A 27,955-nucleotide genomic window follows, 5' to 3' on the forward strand; every position below is an offset into this window, starting at 1 on the left:
GCTGAGCAAACGCAGCTTCCAGCCGCCCTTGGCTCCAAACAGCCGCGGAGAGCCTCCCTGACCTTGGAATTTGGCAGGGTGACCCGCCGCAGTGAGGCGGAAGCCCCCAGATCACCTGCTCCCCGCCACCAGCTCTTCCAGCGCCTGTTTCAGCCATGTGTAGGCGCCAGGCCCGGGCCTGCGCTGCAGAATCTCAACCTCCTGCAGCCCCTGGTCCTGTGCAACAGGGCCCCAGGGTCAGAGTCAGGAGTCCAACCTCTTTTAGAACACACACACACCCGCCCACCAGAGCCCGGCCCACTCACGGCCGCACCTCTGGGCCCTTTGCTTCTTTAGCCTCACCTGGTTCATGGTTCCTTTTTTCTAGCTCTCTGCTGGCTCCACGTCTGGGGGGCTGGACCCCCAGTAGCTCTACCCACGTCCTTCGCCTGGCCCCTTCCTGGATGTAGCAGCCCTGAAGCCCTGTCTTCCCACAATTTCTGGCCTTCTCAGTTTGCCCAGTGCTGTGCTCCTTGGCTGTCTAGCCTTGCACCTGCGAGGTGCTGGCTCCCTCATGCTCTACCTATTAGCCTTGCCCCGGAGCTCCCTTCAAAGGCCACCGTCTTCCCGACACCCCTACGTGCTGGCCTCTCCCTGTGGGCGCCCGCCTCGCCCTCACCAGCCTCTCGGCCACTTTCCATTCGCAGTTAGTGCTCTGCAGGCGCCACGTGTGATCTTCCCAGCGGCTCCACATTCTCACGCATGGCTTGCGGTGACGCAGGGGCAAGCAGAAGTACGGCCTGTGCGGGGCAGAGGAGAGCAGAGGGGGCAAGGGGCAGTAGTGGGCCGCTGGGGACCTCCCAACGCCCTCCTTCCAGCCACCAGGAACACTTACCCGTTGCTGTCCATGGGCTCAGGCCGCTGGGCAGGGGTCCCTAGCTCCTCCTCCTCCACTGGCCCGACTCCCACGACCGTCTCCAGCAGAGGCTGTGCTTCCATGCCCTCCGCTGCCTCCCTGGCTCTGGACCCTCGGCCCAGTTGCTCCTCCCGCCGGTGGCCTGTGCGGCTTGCCAGAGCAGCAACGGTCAGGGGGCACCAGGCTGAGGGGCTGACCCCTACTTCACACCTCTTCTACTTCAATAAAATTCAGAACCTACCCCTTACTGAGGGTCAACTGTCCCTTCCAGGGGCCTCAGTCCAGAACAAGAGTCACCACCCTCAAACCTGTGACCCTCAGGGGTCCAGCTAGGCCACACACCAATGGAGATCTTGAAGCTGATGGGCTAGGAGGCCAAGGCAGGGTCAATCATGGTGGCCTCAAAAAGCACACCGAGGAGCAGGAAATCTTGCAAGGGCGCCAGGGCATTCTGAGGAAGGAGGGTCAGTCTGCAGTCAGCCCCCACCTACCCAGGTTGCAACCCGGACTTTGCTTGGCCACAATGCCCACTGAAAGACATGGCAACCAAGGCCTAGATAGGTCACTACAAGTATCTTCTGACTGGTCAGCCCCCTCCCCACATATGTATATTCACAAGGGCGCATGTATACACACACTGCATTCTTTATCCAGACCCCAAAATTCAGACTCCACTTTCTGTGTCAAATGCCTGGGAGCCAGTTACACACCCCAGAGCTGAGAGTAACCCTGTGGCTTTGCTAAACCCCAGCCCCCACCTCTGGCAGAGGCAGCAACTCCTCCACCTCCACCTTGATGGCACTAGGAATCTCAGGACCATCTCCACTGGAGCTGGCAACCAGGTGCTGTGGGACCCCATTGGGGTCTGGCCCCGCATGGCTTTCTTCTTTTTCATGAGCCGGGATAATCTGGGTCCCTGTGGGGCCTGGGGAGGCTCAGGTTCAGCTCTCCCTTCGGACACTTCCATGGACACAGCCACCAGCAGGCTGCCACGAAGCCAAATGCCTTGGTCAAGTCCTTCATTGAGACTTTGAAGACCATCCAGGAGCCCCCCGCTGGGGGGAGATCCATAGAGAGCCACCAATGCCGTGCCGAAGGTGGGGTTAAACCCCGAGGTGGGAGACAAGAACAGCGTTTTGGAGGGGAGCATGGGGCAGATGGGCACAAGGTCAGTCTATGCGGCACACCCTTATCTCCTGCAAATCCAAGGGGGCGGGGAGTCGGATTGGGCCTTGGCGGCTCCGAGGGTAAAGTCTGCGAACAGCTGCGTACCGACAGCTACGGACCAAGACCCGAAAGCCACTTCTAAACCAGTCCAGCTCCCAAAGGCGCTAGGGACAAAGGAGCTGTGGCTCTGGGGCCGGAGCCAGAGCCGTGGGGGTGGAGTCACGATTGGGGCGGAGCCGCGGGTGATCCCCTGAGGGTCTGGGGAAACCGATGAGGTATGTGACTGGGATTGTTTCCTGTACGTGTACTTCTGTAGGGAGAGCACACTGGCGTGGTGACTGGAGAAGCGGCTGTACTAAGGATTTTGTCACCAGAGGCAACCCGAGAGCGGGGTTTCTAGTCTGGGGGCAACAGGTGAGGCTCCAACGGGAGGGGCCGGCTTGGAGCACAGGTTACTAGGGGTGGCCCGAACTCTCTAAGCGGAGCGGGACCTCCGGGGTGGCGTTTGCCGTCGGGCGCGGGACCCAGGGCAGGCCGGGCGAGGCGGACGCAGCAGACGCTGGCTAAATGCGCTCACCCGCGCCAGCCCGGGTGTGAGATCTGCTTCAGGTCCAGCACGTGCGTGGCGACGGCCACATCGACCAGGGGTGCGTCGTCCCTCAGCTGCAGACGGAGGCCGCGCGTCAGCGGCGGGAAGAGCTCCACGAAACTCAGCTGCTCGTTCCACTCGGGCGCAGCCGCCTCGCCGCGCACCGACCTCTCGCCCTGAGGGCCGCGCCGAAGGCCGGCGGAGAGGGGTCAGCGCGGCACCAGGGCCCGAGCCTCGGCCGAGTGGGGACGGGAGGGACTTACCTGCTGCCCCAGGAAAGACACGCTCACGTAGGGGTCCATGAGGACGCGCCGGTCCTGCAAGGCGCGGGCCAGACTCCCCAGCAGCCCCGCGCGCAGCGCCGGCAGCCCCTCGGCGCGGAACACGCGCACGCGCAGCCGCGCCCACGTCCTCCGGGCCGGCACCCGGCGCTGCAGGAGCAGGTTCCTAGGGGAGCCCCGCGCTGAGGCCGGGTTGGGGGGGGTGCCGCCGTCTCGGCCCCTCTCCCTCTCCGCCTCCCTGAGGCCACGCCCGGTCCTCCTTACCCCCTCCTCCTCCCCACTCGCCCTCACCCCAGCTCCCTTGTCGATGTCCGGGCTGTGCCCGGGGCCCGGGGTTGGTAGCGGAGGGGACAGGTCCCCGCGCGCCCGCACGGACAAAGTGACCTTGACGAAGCCTTTGGTCCCGGCACGGGTGTCCCGGGGATCGTGCAGCGGAGCCCATTTCTGGTATAAGTGGCCATCTGGGGGCGGAGGGGCGAGCCACGGGTCAGGGGAGACCCGCGGGCTGCACGGGGCAGTCGTGGGGCTGCGCTGACCCGGGTTCATGTCCGACTCGGTAGGGAGGAGCGGGAATGCCTGGAGGTGAGCCTTAGGAAGAGGCTTCTGTCCCCGAAGTTAGTATCTAGGGATCAGGGCCCAGAGGGTCAATTTCCCCTGTCGGTACAGATGAGTCTAAAGGAGGGGAGGGTTCGGTACCTGGCTGGTCGAAGATAATGCCCAAGTCCATCCTGAAGGTTCCTATCCGGGAGGCCATGAAGGGGAGGGTCTGCGAATGGAAAGCCTGGGGGAAGGTGGGGTTAGTTCTGGAACTTCGGCATCCCCCTTTCTCTGGAGGATACCTCTTATTCCTACCCGCCTCACCGTGATCTCCAGCAGCAGCAAGTCTTGGAGGTGAAGCCGGGTCTCATGAAATTCGAACAAGTACTAGGTTGAAGTGGGGTAACGAGAGGTGAGAGAAAGTATATGTGAAGGGTTCACGCCAGCTGGCCCCTGCCTCTTGCAAAGAGAACGCCCCCTCCCCGTCCTGGCGCCCCTTGGCACCCTTTCCCTCATGGGGCCCCTCTTAACCTCAGGCACTTGCTCCGTTCCACCTAGGCCACGCCCCCTCCGCAGACAGGGTAAATCCTGGGTCCCACCGGTTCTCTCAGGCCCCACTCTTCCTTAGTCGCACGCACCTCGTTGTAGAAGGAGCAGTTAGTCCCGCGCTGCGTGGCGGTCACTCGGCGCTGCTCCCCGACACGCACTGCCACATAGGGGTTAATGTTGATTTCTACCAGCTTCTGGGCCTTGAGCACTGTGACCCCCACCTGAAGGGGGCAGGAGCAAGAGAAAAGGAAGCCATCCCCTGCCAAAGTAGGGGGGAAACCCAAGTGTGTGGAGAGCAGGTGGTATTCCCCAAGAGTTGGGGCCCAGAGGGAGAGCGGTACCTGGAAATTGTGAGCTCTGGACACCTGGAAAGGATCCCCTCGGTCCAGGCCCCGAGCTCAGCTGCCTGGAAGGACAAGGTCAGCTCTCACTTCACTTCCTCTCCCGGACCACCTACACACTCTTGCTCAGTGCTACGGATAAGACCTCCTCTCCCTCTGAACTGGATTCTGAGTGCTTTCAGTCTGTCTGGCATCCATCTCAACCATATACCCAGAATTTGACTCATTCCTGGAGCCCTGAGACCATTCATTCATTCAACAGAGATTTGTTGAAAACCTACTATGTGCCAACCCTATTCTAGGCCCTGGGACACTGCAGTGAACAAAAGAGACAAAATTCCTTACCCTTATCAAGCCTTCATCCCCTAAGTGGGCTCCAGAAGCCCCACGTGTGCCAGTGTAACTGTGTGCGTGAATGGAGCAGGGTGTATGTCTAGGAGAAAGTGACCCTTGGCCCCAGGATATCCACTCCTCACCCACACCTTGGGATCGTGTGATTGTGAGTGTGGATGAGCACAGGCCTACATGTATAAGCGTGTGAGGTTGACACACTGGTGGGTGTGGGAGCAGGTGAGCAGTGGGTACAAGTTACCTCTTGAGGTGGCTGAACACGACACCAGAAAGCGCCACATCAGTCTCGTCCTCCAGCTCCAGCTCCAGCTCCTTGTCTTCATCATCCTGCTGAGCTAGGCCTCGAGCTAGCCTGTGGCCCAATGCCACTGCCCACCGCTCCAGCTGGGCCTCCCCGGCCTGATAGGAAAGGCCTTCAAGGGACATGTCTGGAACCTGTCACCCATCTCTGGGCACCCCTTGACTTCCCTGACCCTAGGACTGACTTCTGACCATTGGACTGACCCCACCCACTATTTGCAGGACTGACCCCTAACCTGGGACCCCTAATTCCAGAATTGACTCCTGATTCTAGGACTGACTTCTCACCCTAGAATTGATTGAATACTGATCCCAGACCCTGGGACTGACCCTGTGCCACTGACTCCTAATCCCAAGACTGACTTGGTGATCCGAGATCATCCCCATGTACTTATTCCAGCTCCTGGAAGCCCACATTGGGGATGATCAGTTCTGAGCTGGAAGAAGGATAAATGAAAGGAGTGAGGGGCTGTGCGTGACTACAGAGCTGCAGCCTGGGCGGCACAGGCCCGAGGGTCACCACATCCAGCAGATCCAGGTCCCACTCTCCCTCCCACGACCTGCCTGGGCTGGGACAATCTGGCCTGCCTAGATGGCAGGAGGTTGGGGAGGGTACCTGTCCTGGATGGATGCTCCAAAATCCTCCTCTGCCCTGGCTCCAGTTGCACCCTCTGGGGGCTGAGACTTCAGGTCAAGACTCCACCTGTATCTGAAACCAAACACACAGTGCGCCCCAGCGCCCCTCAAACTGCCTGGAGCTAAAAGAAGTCCAAAGACAATGCCTTTTCCTGGCCTGCATCTGTGATGAGTTTGTGGTTCCTCTCTGGTCATTAATAATATTGACAACTTATTAAGAACTTAGCATGTGCTAGTTACCTCTTGAAGGGGCCAAACACAACTCCAGAATTCTCTTATTGCTCTTGGAAATTCATGACTGTGGCTTCACTGTTCTGCATGGTCTGGTCCCTGCCAACATTTCCAGCCCTGTCTCATATGGGGTTTGCTCCTGCCCTGCACCCCAGTTATACTCTCTCAGAGCACTGGAAGTTAGTTAACTCTTATCATCCTTCCATTCAAAGTTCAACCACTACTTCCTCAGGGAAAGGAAGTAGTAGACCCCCCCTAGGGTCAGGGAAAGACCCTAGCTGACCCCCAGGTAGGTTACATCCCTCTGTTACACACTTTCCCAACCCCCTACCAGCTCTTTTGTAACACCCATCACTGACAATTTTGCATTTATTCGTGGAATATTTGTTTAATGTTTGCCTCTCTCTTTAGATATAGAATTCTAAGAGGGCAATACTTATCTGGCTGTGCTCACCACTCAATCCTCATTGCCTGGCACAGCTTACAATCAGAGCTCAACAAACAACAGACTGATTGAAAAATTCAACATTTCCTATGACTCCACATAATGTAAATGAGGAAACAGCTTAGTGAAGCTAAATAACTTGTCCACGTTCTCAGCTGGGAAATGGTGGATCTGAGATTGGAACCCAGGTCCATTCCTACCAGGTTATATGACCCTCCATGAAACACCAGGAAAATCCAGCCATGTTCATCTTTGCCTTCCAAAAGAACTTAGTCTGGTCCCGGGCCAGGGAGCAGAACAGAACTTCTCTTCCCCCATTGCCACACCCCTGGTCCTCAGAGCGGAGCCTGGCCCTTAGCCCATGTAGGGGCTAGCCCATGTAGGGGCCACAGTGAAAGGAGTCCTGGCTGGGTGGCCTTGTTATCACTCCTGTCTGGACCTCAGAGGGACTCTCAGGCTTGGGGATGGCAGGCTGAGGACTGGTGGGACTCACCGGGGTCACTCGCAGATTCTCAACCACTAGGGCCTCCCGTAGCACCACATGCCCAATACTCTGTAGCTGCTGCAGGGAGATCACCAGTGTCCTGAGAGACCTGCGGGTGTGGCAGGGAGCAGAAGAATGACCCAGGAGGATGGCCCCATGCCACGTCCAGCCCTACCTGCATCCTTGGCTCCCCCAAGCCTACTCACCTGGGGCTGAACACACAGCTGCTGTTAACCACCTGCACAGACAGGCACTCCCCGACCAGCGGAGCCCCATAGTGTGGCCAACAGAACTGCTGGGGATAGGAGGAATCTTGTGATACACAACACTGGGCTGACCCTGACTGCCAGTCCAGAGCCTATCTTAACCCTGAAACAGGATCCAACCCTCCAAACTAGGAGCTAATTCTATGACTAATGTCCCAAACCTGGAACCAACTCCCCCTTCCCCAACACAGGGTTGACTCCACCCTAGGGCTGATCTGAGGGTAAACTACCAGCCAAGAACTAATCCCCCCTCACTCTTGATTCTGACTGGGTCTGGCTTCTCAAGCCTGAGACTGACCCCACTTCCTGAGAATACAGCTCCCAAAACCTAGGAATAAGCCCCCCAACTCATAAAGAGGGACTTGGATGTGGCACAGATCAGCTTCTCCACATCCAGGACCCAATCCCACTCACCTCACCGATATCTGCCTCTTGACCACAGTGAATTCTCATTTTTTGGGTGAAGGCTGCTCAGAATTGAAATAGTCATTTATCAGTCCCTCCCCACAAAAAAATCACACACACACACACACACACACACACACACACACACACACACACACACACACCACAGACGCCCAGCCCAGGGTCCAGTCTCCCAGGGTTCACCCTTAAAGAAAGGTAGAAAGGAAAAGAGGCAGAGAACTGGGCTGTGGGGAGGAAGGAGACAGGCTGGAGAGATGCCTAGGCACTGGATTGGGGGCCTAGGGCATGGAGAAATGGGAGCCCCCCAGTTCCAAAATCCTTAGAGCACCCCTACAAAGCCTCACCCCGAAACCTGAGCCTCACTTGTCGGTCATGGGTGCCTGGCAGCCCTGTCAGTCGCCGCACACATGCAGTCAGAGCCATTGCCCCAGGGCCACTGGCTCTCCCTCTGCCCGTCTGCCCTCCTGCCCACCTGCCCACTCACCCCATTTGCCTCTGACTCAACTGGACTCACCCAGCAGGTTCAGCAATCCCTGCCCTTTAGTCAAACACACAGGCAGGCCTGGAGGTCATGGGTGGAGAGGGAGCCGAAGGACTGAGAGAAAGGGGTAAGGTCCCTATGGTCAGCTCAGTCGTCCGCCTGCACCAGCTTTAGCCTCCATCCTGCATGCATCCTGGTGAAGTGGGAGCTGGAATAAGGTGGAGTTGTAGTTAAGGGAAGAGACAGAACCCTAGTCTGTCCCCACTAGCCAAGGAGGCCTCAAAGGCACAGGTCTCAGGATGCTCCTTAATCATCTCTCTGTCCTCAGTGCCCCGCTGAGGGTCTGGTATGTGGTAGACCCTCAAAAAACTGACTAAATAAATGGATGGATTAATAAATGAATCCCCTAGCCCCCAGCATTAGTGCAGTAGGCACTCAACACATTTTAATTAATGAGTGGTTGAATGTATGTCCCTAGCTTGCACACGGCAGGTGTTCAGAACACTTCTTAACCAGGAGCCAGAGGCCCTTAACTTGGGGTCTTGGGGGGACTTGGGGTCCTACTAGTGGGACCATAGATAAGCTTCAGGGGGTCTGAAAATTCTTGAAATTGTCTATAAAATATTGAACAATTGTGCATTTTTCTGGACATAGAGCTCCTCGCTTAGGTTAGTAACCCTTTAACAGATGTGCAGTACGTTTACTGAATGAAGGAATGAATGTATATGGGAGTCTGTACCCATGTGTGATTGTAACTGTGTGTTGAGTGCATATCCTGGCCATCCATTTAATCGTTCTGTTTAATGACACCTGCTATATCCAAGACTTGTGCTATGCCACCATGTAGGGGAAGGGTGCAGCCACAGAGGTGAATCAGACATGTTCTCTGTCTTTCAGTAGCTTCACAGATTCCAACACCAAACAAAGTGTAGAAAGACTGCAATTGCCATCAAGACCAGGATAGGGTCAGGACCCAGGGACTCAAGAGGAGGGAGGCCAGAGGCACTTTCCCTGAAGAGACAGCGTTTAAGATGGGCTTTTGAGGGGGCACCTGCCTGGCTCGGTCAGAAGAGCATGTGACTCTTGATCTCAGGGTCATGAGTTCAAGGCCCACATTGGGCATGGAGCCTAGTTAAAAAAATAAATAGGTAAAATAACATGGGCTTCGAGGACAGGAGTTGATCAGAGAAGGACATCCAGAGGAAGGACTACAGGGTGGGTTCCGGAACCTGAGATTTGTCATTTTGGCCTGTGTACAAGGAATGTATCAGGCAGCAGCAGAGATAAGATTAGACCTTCAGAGGAGCTGGGTCTTGCTGTGTGGGCCGTGAGCCAGACATAGTCCCTCCTTGTGCTTCAGCTTCTCCAATTCAACAGAGGGGTTGGAAAGCCCTGTTCTACCTGTTTCCCAGATAATCAGGCATGGGTTGTTCTGTTTTTAAGTAAGGTCCAGGTTAGACCTTAAGGCCCCAGATGTTGGGGGAAGGCTTCACCTCCCCAGTTGACAGATAGGGGCAATGGGATCCAAAGGAAGGCGGAGAGGGGACCAGAATTCTTAGCTTGCAGTGCCTTGGCCTTTCCCTCCCTTCACCCCTAAACTCTGTGGCATCTAATCAAGCAGGGTATTGATGCCACCCCTCTGGAAACTAATGTGGGCATTTCCCCTTCTTTTTTTTTTTAAGATTTTATTTATTTGAGAGGGAGAGAGAGAGTGAGAGCAAGCGAGAGCACAAGAGCAGGGGGAGGGAGAAGGAGACTCCCCGCTGAGCAGGGAGCCCCATGCTGGGCTTGATCCCAGGATGCTGGGATCACCACCAGAGCCAAAGGCAGACACACTCAACCAACTGAGCCACCCAGGCATCCTGGGCACTTCCCCTTCTGGGCAGGAACACAGCCTGGCAAGTTCTCGCTCCCCCTCAACCCTTCTAAGAACTGTCACTTTCTCTTCCTAACATTCCAAAGAAGTTGGGATGTGGCAGAAAGTATTGGGCTCGAGGGCAAGATTTTGGAATTCTAATCTCTATCATACACTGTGTGGACCCTAGAAACTCCTTTCCCCTTTCTGGATCTATTTGCCTAGCTGTGTAATGTGCATAGAATGCACTGCATTGCTTTTCAAAGTGTGCTCCTTAATCAGGATCACACACATGGTTGTTAAAAGTGCACATTCCTGCACCCACTCAAGAAATGCTGAAGTAGAATCTCAAAATGTATCTGGGAACCTGAATTTCTATTCTGTTGCACAGTAGGAGTGTGGGAACCTCTGGTCTCTTGGCTGTGACCATCTGGGATTCCTCATTCCATTTTCTGCAACGCAAGATGGATGGTCTGAGTGCGGGTATGGTGGTTGATAGAGACTGAATTCTCACACCACGGGCCTCTGGTGAATATGGGTTTGGGAGAGGGAAGCACAGATCCCAAGGTCAGAGTTCTCTGGCCTGAGGACTAGGACGAGTGGAGGGGCCTGAAGGGTTTGCCCGGCAAAAGAAAACTAAATGTTTATTTAGAAGTGCCCTGGGTGGGTGCCTGGGTGGCTCAGTTGGTTAAGCGACTGCCTTCGGCTCAGGTCATGATCCTGGAGTCCTGGGATCAAGTCCTGCATCGGGCTCCCTGCTCAGCAGGGAGTCTGCTTCTCCCTCTGACCCTCTTCCCTCTCATGTGCTCTCTCTACCATTCTCTCTCTCTCGCTATAAATAAAAAAAATCTTAAAAAAAAAAAAGAAGTGCCCTGGGTGACTCCCTGCCTCCTCCTCCTCCTCTTTTTTTTTTTTTTTTAAGATTTTATTTATTCATTTGACCGAGAGAGAGAGACAGAGAGAGAGAGTGCGCACAAGCAGGGGGAGCAGCAGGCAGAGGGAGAGGGAGAAGGAGGCCCCCCACTAGGTCCTGGAGGATACACTAGTGAACAAGACAAAAATCCCTGTCTTCATAAAGTTTACGTTCTGGTGGGTGTGACAGGCAATGGATAGGATATGTATGTAAGTAAAATATACAGCATGTTGGTGATATGAGCTGAGGAGAAAAACTAAGCAGGAAGAGGGATAATCTTTTATGACAAGTGCATAAGATAGGGCCTTCTGGGAAGTGATGTGATGTCATCGCTTGCTTTAACACGGGAAAGAATGAGACTGCCATGGCTCCCAGGGACGTCACGACTAGCTCTGTGACGCACCCTCAGGGAGTTCCGTAGAGACCCTAGGCTCCTTTATGACGTCAGCAGCCGGGCTCAGCTACAGGGGAGAGGGTTGAATCAAGCCGGGGGGGGGGGGCCCCGCCGGCTGCACACAGGGTCCGTCGCGTCCCGGCGGCGCACATCCGCTGAGGGAGAGCCTTGCCGGCTGCGGCGGCAACTTTGGCGTCCGTGAGAGGGCGCCCCGGGGTCAGGATGCGGCGGAGCCCTCGCCCGGGCTCGGCCACTTCCCCTCACAAGCACACGCCCAACTTCTACAGCGACAACAGCAATAGCTCAGTGAGCGTCACCTCGGGGGACAGCAGCGGGCACCGGTCAGCTGGGCCGGGGCCCGGGGAGCCCGAGGGCAGAAGAGCCCGGGGCTCGAGCTGCGGTGAGCCCGCCTTGAGCGCAGGAGTGCCCGGAGGAACCACATGGGCTGGAAGCTCTCGGCAGAAGCCGGCGCCTCGGAGCCACAATGGGCCGACCGCCTGTGGCGCGGCAACCGTGAGGGGCGGGGCCTCGGGTGCGGGCGGGGTCGAACCCGGGAGAGTTTAGGGAGGGGGCGGGGCCTGGCATGGAATCGGGATTAAGTCTATCTGGACACCTCCTAAGGGGCGGGGCCTGTAGGGCGAAGAGGGGAGGCATCAAATACGATTTCCCTAAGGGGCGGGACCTCGGTGTGATGGACGGTCCTGGGAAGGGGCAGGGAAATCCTGTGATTGGACACAACTGAGGAGGCGCGGCCTCGGTGTTAGCATAAGTAGCTACAGAGAAATAGGGCAGCACCAAGACTTGCCTGGGCGCGGGGCCTCCGTTCCGCTGGGGGATCAATGTCTTGACTTAGCAAGGGGCCCCAGAGCGCTGAGAGAGACCTAGGGTGGGGATGCGGTGGGACCAGTGCCCGTGGAGGCTGCCCCGCTTCTGGCCTGGGGAACCTGCGGCCAGGTCTCGGGGAAAGAGTAGACCTGCCTTGCGCAAGGCCCCAATGGCGCCCTTGGGCTCCCGCAGAACTGGCTGGCTCTCCCGTAGTCTCTGAGGATCAGCTCGACCTTCTCTCAACCCTGGATCTGAGGCAGGAGATGCCTCCACCGCGCGTGTCCAAGAACTTCTTGAGTACGGGCCAGGCCAGCCTGGAAACCCTCTGACCTTCTGGCTCCCCTCTCTGAACTCCAGTTCTCGTTTCTGAGAGACCCTGCTCGTTCTGAGCCCCGATCCCATGTCAGTCTCCAGCCCTTTCCCTGAGCCCAATCCACCTTCTCTTAGCGTGAACTCATTCTCCTTGCCCCCATCTAATTCTCCTAGCCCAACCCTCTCTTCCCAAGCCCCTCCTGAACCTCAAACCCCACGCTCTCTGAGCCCTTCTTCAGCCCTGCCCTTCCTCTAAGCCCCCTCTCCTCTCCCCAGACCTGCTGTTGCAGGTGCTGAGCGTGTTGCTGTCCCTGGTAGGAGACGCGCTGGTCATTGTGTACAGGTCAGAGGGAGGGAATGGGGCGGGGAGCAGGGCCGGACCCGCGGAGGCTTGAGCCTGACTCAATCAGACCTGGCTGAGTCGTGTCCGCGGAAGCTGGGTCTAGGACCTGGCGTGGGGCTGCGGGGTGCATTAGGGTCCCGGGCCTCAGTCTCCCTCCGGTTCTTCAGGGAGGTCTGTTCCATCCGCTTCCTGCTCACGGCTGTGTCACTGCTGAGCCTCTTTCTGGCAGGTGAGGGGGTGGAGAATCCCCTGGGGCCCCAGCCCTGGCTGCTTTGCAGCCAAACCCGGCACATTTTCTCCTATATCCCTTAGCCCACTCAACACCTTCAGCTGCTCACAGTCCCCTTCAGAGCCCACTAGCCCCCCTCAGATGCAGCAGCCCCCCTCAAGCCTTTTCTCTCCTCACCACCCGTTTATGCCAGGGAAACCCTCTCCCTCGGCTTGCCCTTAGACCACTCCTCTTTCTCCAGCACTCTGGTGGGGGCTGCTGTACCTGGTCCCTCCTTTGGAGAATGTGAGTCAGGGCAACTGTATCCCAGGGTGGGTGGTTGGCAGGGTATAACCCTGGAGATTGTGGGGGTCCCCTTGGCTTGTGGGAGGGGGACAGCGCTGGAGGCTCTAATCCTAAGGAAGGGATATAAACAGATTTCTGAAGGACTGTGCCCAGAGATGGTTGGGGGTCTCTGAGAGGTCCTGGCAGGTCAGGGAAGGGAGGGCGGCAGTCCTCAAAAAGAAGGCCCTTTGAGTCCGGCTGCTCCCAGGCTGATGTGGGAGAAGAGAGTGGGTGGGAGCTGAGCAGCGCTGTATTTTGTCCCTCCCTCCTTCCAATAGGAACCTCAGGAGATGCTGACTCTAAGGTGAAAGAGGGCTACTGGGGTGGGGGATTAGGGGGCTCAAATGCGCTTCTGTGCGCGGCCTTACGGGAAGTGCCCAGGGGGACAGTGAGCCAACCACGCGCGCCAACCTCCCGCCCGCAGCGAGTACCACGAGCGCGTGCGCTCCCAGGGGCAGCAACTGCAGCAGCTCCAGGCCGAGCTGGATAAACTACACAAGGAGGTGTCCAGCGTTCGCGCAGCCAACAACGAGGTGAGGCCTGCAGCCTCCTGTCTGTCCAAAGTGTCGTCCCGTGGCTCCGCACACTGCTCAGTCCAAGGTCCACCTTGGAAACCCCTTGCGGAGCCCCCGTTCCCTGGGTCCCGAGCGGTAAACCCCGCCCCAGAGCCCTGACTTGGGATTTCTCCCAGGGCCCACAAAATCCAACCCAGAGAACCGAGTCCCAGAACTCTGCCCCCCGAAAAATCTGCCTGCAAGCTCCGTCCCTCCAGGACCCGCCCTCCCTCTTTTCAGAGAGTGGCCAAGATTGTATTCCAGAGGTTGAATGAAGACTTTGTGAGGAAACCCGACTATGCGCTGAGCTCTGTGGGTAAGACCCAGAAACACTGCAAGACAGACTCAGATACACGGAAAGGGGCGGAGACATTGACACAGACAGACCTACGCACATGCCCGGCCCAAAGAGACCGACCTCGGAGACCCTGCCCCAGCTGTCTGTCAGGCCTGGGAGCCTCTGAATGATGGCTTCTCCCTGCTTCCAGGGGCCTCCATCGACCTAGAAAAGACATCACACGACTATGAGGATGCGAACACTGCCTACTTCTGGAATCGCTTCAGCTTCTGGAATTACGCGCGGCCGCCAACGGTTATCCTGGAGGTGGGCCTGGAACCTGGATCCCAGAACCAGACCGGGGGCGGGATGCTTGGGAAAGGACCGCACAGCTCCCTGGAGGTGGGACCCGGCGGAACTGAGGGCGTGGCGCTGGGCGGGGCCCTGCCTGGCAGAGAATGGGAGCGGCTGGGGGCGGGGCCTGGTGGTGCTAGGGACTGGGGCACCGAACCCGATCTGGCTGGACAGACACCCGGACTCCGGGTGGACGACTGGGCGGAGCCGACGAAGAGGTTGAGCTGGGGGGACGGGGGGCTACCTGAACCAACGCCCAAGCTGGGGAAGGGCCGAGTAGCTCTGTCGGTGGGTTCTGAAGGTCTACCTGCTCGCCTGCAGCCAGATGTGTTCCCTGGGAATTGCTGGGCTTTTGAGGGCGACCAGGGCCAGGTGGTGATCCGGCTACCGGGTCGTGTGCAACTGAGCGACATCACCTTGCAGCACCCACCACCCAGTGTGGCACACACCGGGGGAGCCAACAGCGCCCCCCGCGACTTCGCAGTCTACGTGAGTGGGGCTGAGGCTAAGGAGGTGGGGGATTTTGCCTAGAAAGTACCAGTCATGGAAACTGGTGTCACTATCTGAGTCTTTGCTTCTTATCTATAAAATGGAGATATTACCACTCGCCTCTCAGGCCTATAGGTTATAATTACAACCATATCCAAACATTAGGTATGGCTTTATTGAGCACTTATTCTGTGCTTTGCTTTACGTGGATCATCTCCTTGCATCCAGTCAACAACCTAAGAAATGCTATCATCTCCCCTCTCACTGATGAGGAAAGTAATGCTCAGAAAGGGGATCTTATTTGCCAAAGTCACACAGCTAACAATTGGCAGACTAAACTGCAACCTGGTTTCTTGGAGCCCTCATCCCACACTACACTACCCTAACACCAAAAAATAAATGAGAGCGTGCATACAACTACTGCCATAGTAGGTCCTCCATAAAGTTGCTTTTTCCCTCTCCCACCTGTGCCTCACTGTTCCTTCTACTCACTCTTCACCCACCAGGGCCTCCAGATTGATGATAAGACTGAAGTTTTCTTGGGGAAATTCACCTTCGATGTGGAGAAATCAGAGATTCAGACTTTCCACCTACAGGTGTGTGTCTCTGGGGGTGAGGGTGCTAAAGGAACGGGACAGCAAAGGAAGACTGGAGAGGAAGGCAGCCCTTGGGACAGCAGGCCTTGGCATGATCCATTTGTCTCCCCAGAATGATCCCCCAACTGCCTTTCCCAAGGTGAAGATCCAGATTCTAAGCAACTGGGGCCACCCCCGTTTCACATGTTTGTATCGGGTCCGAGCCCATGGCATGCGAACTTCAGAGGGGGCAGGAGACAGTGCCACAGGGGAACCCCATTAAACATGCTCATTGTTGGAGTAGAGTGCAGGTCTGTGTTCAAAGCAGCTGGATCCATGCTTAGGTGGGGTGGGGAGGGCTCTGGTTGCCTTTGGTATATAAATATGGTGGTAGGGGGTCTACTTTCCAATGCACCCTCTTAATTTGGAGAAGTTCAGATCAATATGATAGCAGCTTATGTTTTTGGAGTACTTACCATGTGCAAGAGATGGTGCTCTGGATATTCTACACATTATCTAACTAATCCTCATAACCCCAGAGGGGGAAACCGCCCAGGTCACGAAACACTCAAGGGAACAGTGCCACAGTGGAACCCAAATCTACCTTCTTCCAGAGGCCACCCTCTGTAACTCAGAGCTGCCAGTCAGCCTGAAGCCATATTTGTGCACCTTGCTTCCTACCCCTACCCTCTGGGAAAGTCCCCCCAACTCCTGCTAGGTGCAGGTGGAGAAGTTAACTACCCCTTTTCTTGAAGTAAACACTCAAAAACTAAGGAGTCTTGAGAACCTGTAGGAAGCATCAGAGTCAGAGTTGATGGAGGCCTCTAGCCCCATCTCAGGCTGTCTTTACTGCAAGGCCCAGTACAAGTGGTGTAAGTGTTCATCGGTCCCTGCCATCAGGGAGCCTGACAGGAGGGAGGATGCTCCAGGAAACAATTTCTTTATTGATCCAAGAATTCTTTACTCTAACGGTCAAAGTAGAATTGGAAGAATAAAAGATGGAGGAGACAGGCATCAAAAGATTAAGGAGTTCTACCTGGACAGAGAATAGAAAACGGGGACCAGCCTGAGCAAAGGAACATGCACCATCTTGCCTCTTAGGATCCTTCCCAGTGTGTTCATGCATTGGAAGTATATACATATAGATTATGAACAGCTGTTATATCTCTAGGAAGTGGAATGCATAAGTATGTGCATATCCATTCCTTTAAATTTTCAGGATATTACTTTTGTAATTTAAATTACTCTACTGAGGGGCGCCTGGGTGGTTCAGTTGGTTGAACATCTGCCTTCAGCTCAGGTCATGATCCCAGCGTCCTGGGATCTCCCTCCTGCTTCTCCCTCTCCCTCTGCCTGCTGCTCCCCCTGCTTGTGCTGTCAAATAAGTAAATACCAGATTAAAAAAATAAAATTAAATAAAATTAAATAAATAAATAACTCTACTGAGTGCTCTCAAAGCCTAAGTTTAGAAATATGAACTAATACAGCTTTTCTGGAGGACAGTTTCACAAGAGGAACCAAAAGCCTTAAATTTTTTACATTCTTTAATCATAGTAATTCCATTTCTAAGAACGGAGCTGAAGGATATATCAATGTAATCAAAGATAATACTTTTAAGGATATTCATCACACTGTTGTTTATAAAGAGAAAACTGGAAGTAGTATATAAGATAAACCAATTTTTTAAAAAAGATTTTCTTTGAGAGAGAGACAGAGACAACACAAGCAGGGGGAGGGGTAGAGGAAGAGGGAGAAGCAGTCTCCCCACAGAGCAGGGAGCTTGACGTGGGACTCGATCCCAGGACCACAGGATCATGACTCGAGCTGAAGGCAGACGCTTAACCAATTGAGCCACCCAGGCACCCCACACAAGAAGATAAATTATGCTACAAAAATGCGTCCAAAAGAAATGGTAACATTTAAGGGAATGTTTAATATCATGGAAAGTAATTAATGATATATGGATAATTTCTTAAAAAGCAAGCTAGATTGGTATACATAATAAACTTCCATATCAAAAGAGTTCTATGGATCAGAAGATAATATAAATGAAAAGGCAATAACTTGGGAGGAAATATTTTCAACATGTATAAGAATAAAGGCTTAAACAACAAAAACACCTATAAATAGGCTATTCAGAAGAAATATAACTCACAAACACATGAAATGGTACCCTGCCTTCAAAATTAAATAAATTCAAGCTAAAAATGAAAATATTTTTTGCCTGTCATGTTAACAGATAAAGGGACAAAAAACTGTTATGGAGGGCAATCTACGGTATCTATTAAAATTTTAAATATGCATATTCCTAGCATTTCTACTTCTAGGAACATCCTTCAGAAATATTGTGGTAAATGTACAAGGATATTCATTACAGCACTTCGTAATACTGTAAAATTGGAGGGGACCCAAATCTCAATAAATAAGGGATTGGCTAAATAAGCTATAAGATACTCATACACAGAATAATATATATGCATTAAAAAGAATAAGGTCACCAATAAGTTCTAATGGGTAAGACACCCAAAATATTATAAAAACAAGGTGCGAAGAGTATGTATAATATCCTTAGGGAAAAAAAAGGTCAGACCTAGGAAAGAAAGAAACCCTCACCTGCTCTGTTATCTTATACAGTATTTATATTTGAAATAATTTTGTACTAACTAGCATACATTTTAAAGCATCTTAAAATAGTATGCATAATATGATCCCATTTTTGTAAAATAAAAAAACAGGTATATAGTTTTGCATGACAGACTAAAAAATATGCACTGAATATGTTTTTGGCACATGGGAGTTTGGATATTATTTTTTCTGTATTTTTTCTTTTATATGAAAATACATATTAATTTTCTAGTAAGAAAAAAATTAGCTATTAAAAAGATTCAGGTTTGTAGCCTCTCTTTAGGATTTGAACCACCACTGCTCCCTCCTTGTCTGTGTTCCCAGCTCAGCCCTGTCCTAAGGCAGGGCAGGCTGGGTGTTTGGCTCACACTCAATCCTACAGAAGTGTCTCTAGACTTCTGGCCTGGAATACCCAATTTCTTTGCCTAGGGCTATGATGTCAGAGGTGTCCTTCACTCAGCAACCTCTAAGGGGGATAAACTGAGACTCAGGGAAAATAAACACGGCTAATAGTAAATTTCCACTCAAAAACACAGAGTGGTGGCAAAGCAGTGGTCTTCACTGATCTTTATTAAATGAAGGATTCCAGGGGCAAGCAGGAGGGATCAAGAGCAACAGCAGGAGCAAATATAAAAGTATAAAATGTAAAGTGCAGCACTGGGCAATGTGTGCAGGACTGAGCCATGCCCACAGGGACCCTGGGGACACAAGGCTGAGGACGAGCCACAGCCCACCCTCTAAGGGAATCTAGGCCTGAGGAGCCTGGGCAGGGCTCTTGGCTGGCGGTGGAAGTGGCTTGAATGGGGCCCAACCTTGGGCCTTGAAGTAGGAGACCAGTTGTGTGGGTACTTCTGCGAGCACAGTCTGTGCCAGTGTCTCCCGAGGGGCCTGCCAGAAGAAAAAGAGCAAGGTCAGTGGTGATCCGTAACAGCTTCCCAAAGTTTACATTTCATACCCAAAAAAGGATACAAAGGATATAAACCCCAACACCCAACCCTGCCCCACTGCAAGGGTGAGTATCCCCACTCAAGAGAGGGAGAGGGGTAAACTCCCAGATCCGGTCTGCCCCCAGGCTTGCCCCCACTCACGTTCTGGAAGCGGCGGTAGGGCACAAACTGCACTATGTCACGGGCAGCTGTCTCCCCGGAGCGTGCACGCAGGGGTCCACCATCAGCATCCAGCTGCTCCATGGCCTCAAAGTCAGCACCACCCACACCCACGATGATCACTGACATGGGCAGGTAGGAGGCACGCACCACAGCCTCACGTGTAGCCTCCACATCTGTCACAGCGCCGTCAGTCAGCAGCAACAGCACCAAGTATTGCTGGGGATAAGTCCATTCACAAACTGAGGCAGACCTTCTAAACACCCCAGCCACACATTCCCATACTGATAAGAAGTCTCTTGTTACATATCCCTGAAGGGAACCCTTGACCAAGACAGCACACCACCACCACTACCTCCCATGATCCTCACCGAGGCAGTCCTCTGATGTGCAGCCTGGGTTGCCAACCTGGCCACATGGTTGATGATGGGTGCAAAGTTGGTGGGGCCATAGAGGCGAACTTGGGGCAGGGCTTGGCGGTAAGCATCCACAATGCCCTGGATGCCTAGAAAATGAAGGCAAAAAACACTGTAAAATACCAATCCTGACATCACCCCACCCTGGCCGAGGAGATTTGGGAACCTGGGTGCATTTCATTCAATCACCCCTATAACCCAAGGTACTTAACTTTATCCTACAGATGGGAGAACTAAGAACAAAGAGAAGGGCACTTGCCCTAAATCACAACTTGAGTTAAATCTGATTAAGGGGATGCCCTGAACAAATCTAAGATAGTTAAGCATCAGATTATAACCCACTTAATAAAATAATGAATTATAATCCATATAATAAGAATCCCTAGATAATTAATTAATGGGAAAGAAGAGGAAACTCTTAATAAATGTAGGAGGAATTACAAAATCTTTGACAATCACTGATTGCAAAGATTATCAATAGGTGCTAAAACTACAGGGTACTAGTTAATGAGTAACTGGGTTTTGTTTTTTTTGTTTTTTTTTTTTTTTTTTGACACAGAGAGAGACAGCAAGAGAGGGAACACAAGCAGGGGGAGTGGGAGAGGGAGAAGCAGGCTTTCCGCAGAGCAGGGAGCCTGATGCGGGGCTCGATCCCAGGACCTTGGGATCATAACCTGAGCCTAAGGCAGACGCTTAACAACTGAGCCACCCAGGCGCCCCTGAGTAACTAGATATGGATATAGCCTCATGCTATCTTCCCCACAGATACTTATTAATTACAAATAATGGACAAACCTGGTAGATTCTACCTTTTTTTTTTATTTTTATTTTTTAAGATTTTATTTATTTATTTGAGAGAGAGAATGAGAGATAGAGAGCACAAGAGGGAGGAGGGTCAGAGGGAGAAGCAGACTCCCTGCTGAGCAAGAAGCCCGATGTGGGGCTCGATCCCGGGACTCCAGGATCATGACCTGAGCCGAAGGCAGTCGCTTAACCAACTGAGCCACCCAGGCGCCCTGGTAGACTCTACCTTAACCAAGTGATCAAGGTTAACAAGACTGGTAATAGGATAAATCAACATCAGGGCCTCCTGACATGGGGTACTGAGAGAACACATAGCATCGTTTCTGTAATATGCCCAACAAAAGTGCATAATCTGAATCTAATCATAAAGAAGTATCAGGTAAACCCAAACTGCAGGACATTCTACAAATTATCTAGCCTGTAATTTTAAAAAATGTCAATATCGTGAAAGACAAGAACAACTCTGGAAGACAAAACAAACAAATGCATTATGTGATCTGAGATTTTCTTTTACTGTAAAAGACAACTGGCAAAATGAATAAATCCTAGATTGGATAATGGTATTGATGTTAACCTCCTGATTTTGAGAACTGTACTGCAGTTACATAAGAGAATGTCTTTGATTTTAGGAAACATACACTGAAATATTTAAGGGATGAAGGGTGCAAAGTTGGTGGAGCCACAGAGGCAAACTTGGGGCAGGGCATATTCACTATAATTCTCAAACATTTCAGGGAAAAAAAAATGTGTATACACACACATAAATATATACATGTACATACAGATGTAGACATATGGCTGTATCTATATACATGGGGGGCAGGGAGGGAGCAGAAGGGAGACAGAATCTGAATGACAAAGAAGGTAAACAATAGCCCCTGTGACCCAGGCCCTGACCACTGAGCTCCAATGACCTAAACCCCCTATAACTACTCTCACAACTTTTCTCTAAGTCTGAACTCAGGTCAAAAACCCAGGTCAGATCAGGTCAAGTTTTCCCCTTTAGTTTGTTGCCCATGTGGGGGTACTAGGGAATCACAAGGTTTGGCCCTCTCTAGACAAAAGAGCTTGGGCAAAAAGCACCCTGAAAAGAGCTGCACCAAGGCTTCCACTGATGCCCAGACAGGTACCAGTGAGCTTCCAGGCAAAGGTAACAATAACAGCTACCATTTTTTAGAGAGCGCTTAGTATGTGCCAGGCTTACTGCTTCAAAGTCTGTATGTATCCTCTCCTTAAATATTCAATATCCTACAGTATTTATCGTTTTTATGAAGCCAAAGCACAATGGCCCCAAGTCACATGGTTTCAGAAAGAGGCAAGATAAAGACTTGAGACCTAGATTTGAGTCCAGAGACCTAGCTCTAAAATCCACTCCTCTGGACAACGGAGTCAGGTATCTGCCCCATTACCCCCACACTCCCTTGTCTGCATAGGCTTGGCCTTCTAGGTGTGGACAGATCTGCCTTACGGTGGAGGTTGAAGGAACTTACCTGGGCAGTAGGGGTTACTGGGGTTGAAGTTCAAGGCAAATTCATGGGAGACCTGAGGGCAAGAATGAAAATGAGGTTCTTTCTCCATGACCATCTATGTGCAAAGAAAAAGGACACTATGGTATATTCCAAGCATTGTATAGGAGCTATGTAGTCCTGAACATTTGTTATACACATGCCTGCAGGGATACATCCCTGCATCTCCACATAAAGTTGGGTGCCACACAGCAAGTCGACCACATCCCCCCAAATCAGGACCCTGACACTGAAAATAGGAGTTGGGGAGGCAAAAAGAGTGCTCACCTGCCAATCGGGGGGTACCTGGGCCCCAAATCCAAATGCTGGGAATAGCTTGTCCCTGTGGGAAGACAGTGAGTGGGAGAAGAGCCAGGAGGGGACTGTGAGCCCAGAGGCTTAAGCATCTGCAGGGAGGGGAATGGGCAAGAGAAAAGTTACTCACGAGTCATAGTCCTGAATCACACTGCCCACACTCCACAGTGCTGTCAGGTACTCGTTGACCCCTGTTGGGCTCAGGTAGTGCAGGGATTCCGGGGAGGAAGGATCTCCATTGGAGCCCGTGAAGTCAATGCCCACCTAGGAGGGGAGGAGGGAGCTGAAGACCACTCTGAGACCCAGATCTGTTCTCTTATCCCTGATAAAGCAACTTACAGTGAAGTTGATTTGACAGCCTCCCATCACATAGTCCAGGAATGAATACTGTGTTTCTACCTGCAGATGAAACCAGGATCATGGCTGGGGTGAAGGGATTGGGGCCATGGAGCACAGGGGTCAGAGCCTGGGTCACATGGGCTATTGCCTCACCTGGCAAATCTTGACACAAACAGTCCCAGAGTTCTTGTAGCTTTTCTTTTTCTGCTGTTTCTCAGGGTGGATACATTCAAACTCAGCCTGGTGAGGAAAGAAAAATTAGGGTAGGAAACTCCCAGAGCATCACCTGGAAGTGGCCTGCCCTCCCTCTCTCCCTGAGGCTACAGTCCTTTAGACCCACCTTAACACCCCTGAGCAGGGCTGGCACTCACCGGAACTGCTTGCAGCTGGGCCAAGCTGGTGTAGAAGGTACCAATGAGATCATGTGAACCATCACTGTCATAGTCTGAGCATCGCACCTGTGTGGGTGGGGGGAGTGGGGGAAGGTGTGTATGTGTATACAGAGACCAGGGGTAGGGGGCAGGTAAGAATAAATCCTTCCCCATGTCCAGTCAGGAGGCAAACTCCTCACCTGAATGGGTGTGCTGGGGTCTCCCCCACAGAAATGCTGAAAGGGAACAGAGAAGCGCTTCCATGTAGGGTTCAAGTTGTTCTTGATTACCTGAAGGTGGAGAGCAAGGCCTCTAGTGAGCTCTGGGCTGGCATATGGGGAGCTGTCATCCTTCTCTATCCATATGCAGTTTCTTTCTCCCTGTTCCAAACCTTGGTAATCACAAGCCCCAGGAGAGTCTCTCCTACCCCACTTCACCCAATCCCAGGGGTCTCACACCTCAGATCTGTATGCCAGGTGCCATTTCCCATCACCCTGACGGAAGAACTCCAAGAACGGGTCCGATTTCCCCAGGAAGTCCTGTCAATGCCACAGAGACCCCAGTATAAGACTCAGGGAGAGACAACCATTTTGCCAGTCCCCAGCCCCGCCCCCCCTTAGTTCTTAAACCCCCAGGAACACCATCCCTGTCCCTTAATTCTTAAACCCCCAGGGCTTCCTTCCAGACACACCTTCTTATCTAGGTTTCTGGCCTCCACCTCCATGGTCACTATACGATTATCCTTCATCTCTTGAGCAGATACCTAGGAAGGGGAGGCAGGAGATTGTATCCCCTCATGAATTCCTCATTGATGTAACCCTCCTCCCCCACAGAGTTCTTCCTTACCGTGATGGTCCCCCGCCCAGCAGGTTTTCCAGGCTTCAGCATCAAGGGTAGAGTTATTATCTGGCTGGACACAATCTGGGGCAAAGCAGGGGTGGGTGGGGGAGCAAAATCTCAGGCAGGGTTAGGTCTTGCTTGACCCCCACCTCCACATTCCAGACAGTCTGGGCTGTTAGGGCTCTTACGGAACATATGTCTAAAGTATTTTAATCCCTAGCCCTACATACCTGTCCTAGGGAACACTCAGCCCCTCCTAGGAAGTCATCATCCCCCAGCTCAGGTGTCTTGTTGTCTATGTCATAAATGCCAAATCGGAGCTTCTGGACTGTTTCAAAGTGGTACTCAAGCTGCAGAGTCTTGGAGAACTCGGGGCTCGAGCAGTTCCGTACTCGCTCAGTTCGTCCAAGCTGTGGGCAGAGGCCAGTACCATCACAGTCACGCACCCTCTACCCTCAAAACAGTTCTAACTGTCCTCCACAACTTTAACCCCCAAGGCCCTTCTCACCTCAGCCCAGCTGCCCCCTCCCACATCCTGTAAAAGGACGCAGAGTGGGTCAGACTTGGAGCCGATGTCCTTGTCAATGAGGTGGTCACAGGAAATGGATAGTTGAACCAAGGTCACGCAGTGGGCCATCTGGGAAAAAAAGGACCTGAGTCAAGCATTGAGGATCCTTCTCTACCCTTCCCTGACTATATGTCCCAGCTTGGGAAGGCCAGCAGGCTTCCCCCAGGCAGGGCTGAGCCTGTATCCAGCTCCATGACACCAAAGAAAGAGAAGGCCTTAGAGCCTCCATACTCCTCTAATCCCCTCAGGTGAGCTCAACGGGACAGGACATGGTGAGTACAACCAACCCTAATATGATAGGAAGATGCAGAAAAAGTATATTGGCCTTCATCAACAACTTTGAGCCCAAACTGGTCCTCACCCCAAAAATCCCATTATAGGATCCCAAGACCCAGAATCCAACCCTGATCTTCTGAGACCAATGAATCTCACTCTGACCCTTTACTGGCCCCAGATCAGACCCTAATCAAAATTCTAATCCCAACATGACCATGATCCAGATCCAACTCCCCAAAAAAGTTCCTTCCACCTATGGTTTGTCACTAACTTTCAGGCCCTGCATCTTGAGGTGGTGGTAGGATCCCAACTGATTCTCCTAGTGGGTAATCAGCTACTCATGGCCAATCACTAGTCTCACTGCCACTACCCAGTCCAAGGCACCGGGCTTAGCGCATTAGCCTCTTTAACTGGTCTCCCTTATCCTACGCCATTCCCACCTCCACCCTCACACCAACAGACTATTCCCAATACAGCAACCAGGTGATCCTGTTAAAACGTAGGTCAGGGTATGTTACACATCTGCCCAAACCCTCTAATGATTTCCCATTACTTAGAAAAAATGTAAGCTCTACCATGGTCTCCAAGGTTTTGAAAGATCTAGATCTCTCTAACCTGATTTCCTAACACCTCTCTTGCTCACTCCATTCTGAACACACAGGTCTGCTTGCCTGCCATTCCTCCAATAAGCTTGTTTCTTCCCTCATATTATCCACATGGCTTGCTGTTTCCTCACTCCCTCTAAGTCTTTATTCAAAATCATCTTCTTATTATGAAGAAAAGGCTCTCCTTTTCTAGGTACTTAAACGTTTCAACATTACTACTACTGACGCATCACATACCCGTTTCCTGCTTTTTCTTTTTAGCATTTATCACTGATTGTCTAATATATAACCTCTCTTCCCCACTAGAAGGTAAACTGAGGGAATGTAAACGTGAGGGAAGGGATATCTGTCTGTTCTGTTTATTGCTCTATCCCAAGCACCTAGATAATATTTGCTGAATGAAATCCAAATGGCCATCTTCAGCCTCAGCTCCCAGCCCAGCCATCTCCAAACTGGCAATCAAGGAGCACCAACTTTTCCAATTTACTCATCTCCTCGGCTGAACCACTATCTTCTTGCACGGATCACCATAACTCCCATGTAGCCCCTCCTCCTACAGTCCCCATAACAATTACCCTCAGACTCCTTACTATCCCTGCGTCCCGCTGACCCATACACCTGCAGACTGTACCAAAAGTGCAGATGACATCAGACCTCTCACCCAGCTTCACTCAGCACTCCAGGTTCACTATACCCCAGGATGCCTCCAGCCTTAGCCTCCCCTAAACTGACCCTCAGTCAATCCTTCCCCCAACCTAGCCCACAGTTAGCGCTGTTCCCATCTTGGCGCCTCATGGTCTCCATCTGGGGTGCTATTATCAACCAACATTGGAATGACTCTTACACTTTGGCTTGCTTCACATACTGCCTGTTCTTAGCACCTCAGTCTCTGCTTGAAAGCATCCAACGATGGAAAATCCACCACTCTCCTAATCCATTTCGATAGTCCTGCTCCATAAAGTCCTACCCAAACCAACTCAAGTCTGTTGGAATTCTCATTTCTACCTATTTGTCCTATTTCTCCCCAGCCTAAACTTCCACAAGGAAAGCCTTATTCCATCTCCTTCTGAGAACCCATCTGATACTTGGAAGCAGTGAAATCCCCAGCTAAAATCTGGAATAAGAGCCCCAGTTCTTTTCAATGTTGCCCCTAGAATGTGGCTTGTAGACTCTGACCTGCCTGTCCATCCCCACTTTGGAAGTTCCCTACAAACAGATCCAGAGAAAAACACATACTCCCAAAGGAGTGGGACCACAACTTCCCCAAGTCACAATCTGACTCCATGCTTCTCACTTCACATGTACTCTGAGGCAGTGTTTGCACAGAACGGAAACAAATGAAGAATGTTCATTTCATTATTGCTGAAACCAGTAAAACACCTGAGAATGCTTAAAGGTCTATCTATTGGGTACTAAGTAAATTATGGTACATTAAAACAATGGAATGCTGAGCAGCAGGTAAAATACAAGGCAGAACTATATTATATTGGTATTATATGAAAAAATAAAGTCACAAAAAATGGTAAGAAAAGTATGACTCCATTTTAAACTTCAACTGTATGTGTGGTACACAAAATAAATATACAGAAAAATGGAAGGCACACGAAAAATTGCAACTTGGAGGTACACCTCAGGGAAGAGGAATGAAGGTGAGGATTTTATAATCTCTATACACTTCTGTATTATTTCAATATTTTATAGTTTATTTTGTGTTTTTTAAAGGACTTCATTAGCTTTTTTCCCCAATCCACAACTCAAGTCCTCTTGACTATTCAAAGCCCTCTGGTTTAACAACCCCTAATTTCAGGGCTCAATGTCTCTTGCCTCCTCACTGGCTTCTCCTTAACAATGCCTCAGCTAGTCTTCCTTGTGTCAGCTTCCAGAGTTTCTATCTTAACTAGAAGTCTTACACAGATGCCCATGGCCCTTAGGTTCAGAGCAAAACTCCCTAGCAATGCCACCTTGTAGCACAACTCCAGAGAGTACACCTGCACAGAATTCAGTAATTGTGTAATATGGTGACCCTGCATCCCTAATTCAACCTTCAAAGCCCTTCCCAGTCTGCTCTACCTCCTGCTATTCCACCATCCAACCAACTAGTCATCCAAAGCTATTTCTGGTTCCTGGAACATACACACACTGATACCTCTGACTTTCCTGTCTAACAAATGCCTTGTCATCCAAAGTTCTGCTATATTACTGCTTTGTGAAGCCTCGCCCACATTCCCCAAGTAACATTTATTATTTCTCCTCTAGAAGATTACATGGTTTCCTCATCATCTTCCTTCAAACACACACACACTTCTGTGTTTATTAGCCAAACAGAAACTAGACCATACCATTTCTCTGTTTAAAACTCTGGAATGGCATCCCCAAACACTCAAAAGTCCAAAGTTCTTACTGTGATCTACAAGGCCTTCCCTGAAAGACCTGACACTTAACCAATCACCTAGCCATGCAAGTATGTTCCAGCCAGGTTTCATTTCTGACCCACATACACACAACATCAATCTCATTCCGTTATCAGAGCTTCTGCACTGTCCTCTTCCATAGATACCCGAGAAAACAAGCTGTATTAGAGTAGGAACCATGTCTGGTTTGTCTAATCTATCTCCAATATCTATAACAGTACCTACCCTATAGCAGGTACTCAGTAAATTAAATATTAGTGATATAACATTGAAACTGCCATATCAAAATTTTGACTTCTGTCTGTCTACCCTCATAATCTATGGGCTCCTTGGAACTAGGGCTGGGTATTA

The 27,955-nt window shown here is 51.7% G+C and overlaps 2 protein-coding genes and 1 pseudogene across 15 annotated transcripts in view; 1 reads left to right on the top strand and 2 right to left on the bottom strand.

Annotated features, from left to right (window-relative positions):
- The window catches only part of LOC113937724, a 31,110-nt pseudogene extending 23,189 nt beyond the window's left edge, over positions 1-7,921 (bottom strand).
- A 3,307-nt stretch (positions 7,922-11,228) lies between these two features.
- Positions 11,229-16,732, top strand: SPAG4 (sperm associated antigen 4). 6 transcript variants are annotated; one of them, XM_027620455.2, is made up of 12 exons: positions 11,229-11,541; positions 12,159-12,263; positions 12,555-12,621; positions 12,789-12,850; positions 13,092-13,135; positions 13,453-13,478; positions 13,599-13,707; positions 13,969-14,044; positions 14,217-14,332; positions 14,681-14,848; positions 15,355-15,444; positions 15,557-16,732. In XM_027620455.2, exons 1-12 carry the CDS (start codon positions 11,364-11,366, stop codon positions 15,704-15,706), a joined length of 1,191 nt encoding a protein of 396 aa, XP_027476256.1. In that variant the 5' UTR covers positions 11,229-11,363; the 3' UTR covers positions 15,707-16,732. The 6 variants fall into 6 exon arrangements, with proteins under 6 accessions (XP_027476256.1, XP_027476254.1, XP_027476257.1 ...); XM_027620453.2 differs by having other exon boundaries at positions 11,229-11,673; positions 15,557-16,731; XM_027620457.1 differs by having other exon boundaries at positions 11,441-11,654; positions 15,557-16,731.
- A 510-nt stretch (positions 16,733-17,242) lies between these two features.
- The window catches only part of LOC113938174 (RNA-binding protein 12), a 36,249-nt gene continuing 25,536 nt past the window's right edge, over positions 17,243-27,955 (bottom strand). For 7 of the 9 annotated variants that reach the window (XM_027623397.2, XM_027623398.2, XM_027623393.2 and 4 more), the window contains 15 exons: positions 24,253-24,381; positions 23,975-24,154; positions 23,751-23,825; positions 23,596-23,667; positions 23,363-23,443; positions 23,105-23,194; positions 22,905-22,991; positions 22,687-22,773; positions 22,534-22,593; positions 22,325-22,458; positions 22,168-22,222; positions 21,865-21,916; positions 19,526-19,659; positions 19,137-19,373; positions 17,243-18,936 (listed from right to left, as the gene is read on the bottom strand). In XM_027623397.2, coding sequence (XP_027479198.1) covers positions 18,796-18,936; positions 19,137-19,373; positions 19,526-19,659; positions 21,865-21,916; positions 22,168-22,222; positions 22,325-22,458; positions 22,534-22,593; positions 22,687-22,773; positions 22,905-22,991; positions 23,105-23,194; positions 23,363-23,443; positions 23,596-23,667; positions 23,751-23,825; positions 23,975-24,154; positions 24,253-24,381 — 1,614 coding nt within the window. In that variant the 3' untranslated portion in view covers positions 17,243-18,795. Of the gene's footprint in view, positions 18,937-19,136; positions 19,374-19,525; positions 19,660-21,864; positions 21,917-22,167; positions 22,223-22,324; positions 22,459-22,533; positions 22,594-22,686; positions 22,774-22,904; positions 22,992-23,104; positions 23,195-23,362; positions 23,444-23,595; positions 23,668-23,750; positions 23,826-23,974; positions 24,155-24,252; positions 24,382-27,955 lie in introns of those variants that run through there. The other 2 variants (XM_027623394.2, XM_027623391.1) reach the window with 2 other exon arrangements.

Source organism: Zalophus californianus, chromosome 8, assembly GCF_009762305.2.
Source record: "Zalophus californianus isolate mZalCal1 chromosome 8, mZalCal1.pri.v2, whole genome shotgun sequence".
NCBI lineage: Eukaryota > Metazoa > Chordata > Mammalia > Carnivora > Otariidae > Zalophus > Zalophus californianus.

Bases quoted from the DNA above. Each gene is read 5' to 3' on its own strand.
- SPAG4 (XM_027620453.2), top strand. From the start codon at position 11,364: ATGCGGCGGAGCCCTCGCCCGGGCTCGGCCACTTCCCCTCACAAGCAC. The intron at 12,264-12,554 runs GTACGGGCCAGG...TCCTCTCCCCAG, and splicing joins CGTGTCCAAGAACTTCTTGA to ACCTGCTGTTGCAGGTGCTG. The intron at 15,445-15,556 runs GTGTGTGTCTCT...TTGTCTCCCCAG, and splicing joins TTCAGACTTTCCACCTACAG to AATGATCCCCCAACTGCCTT.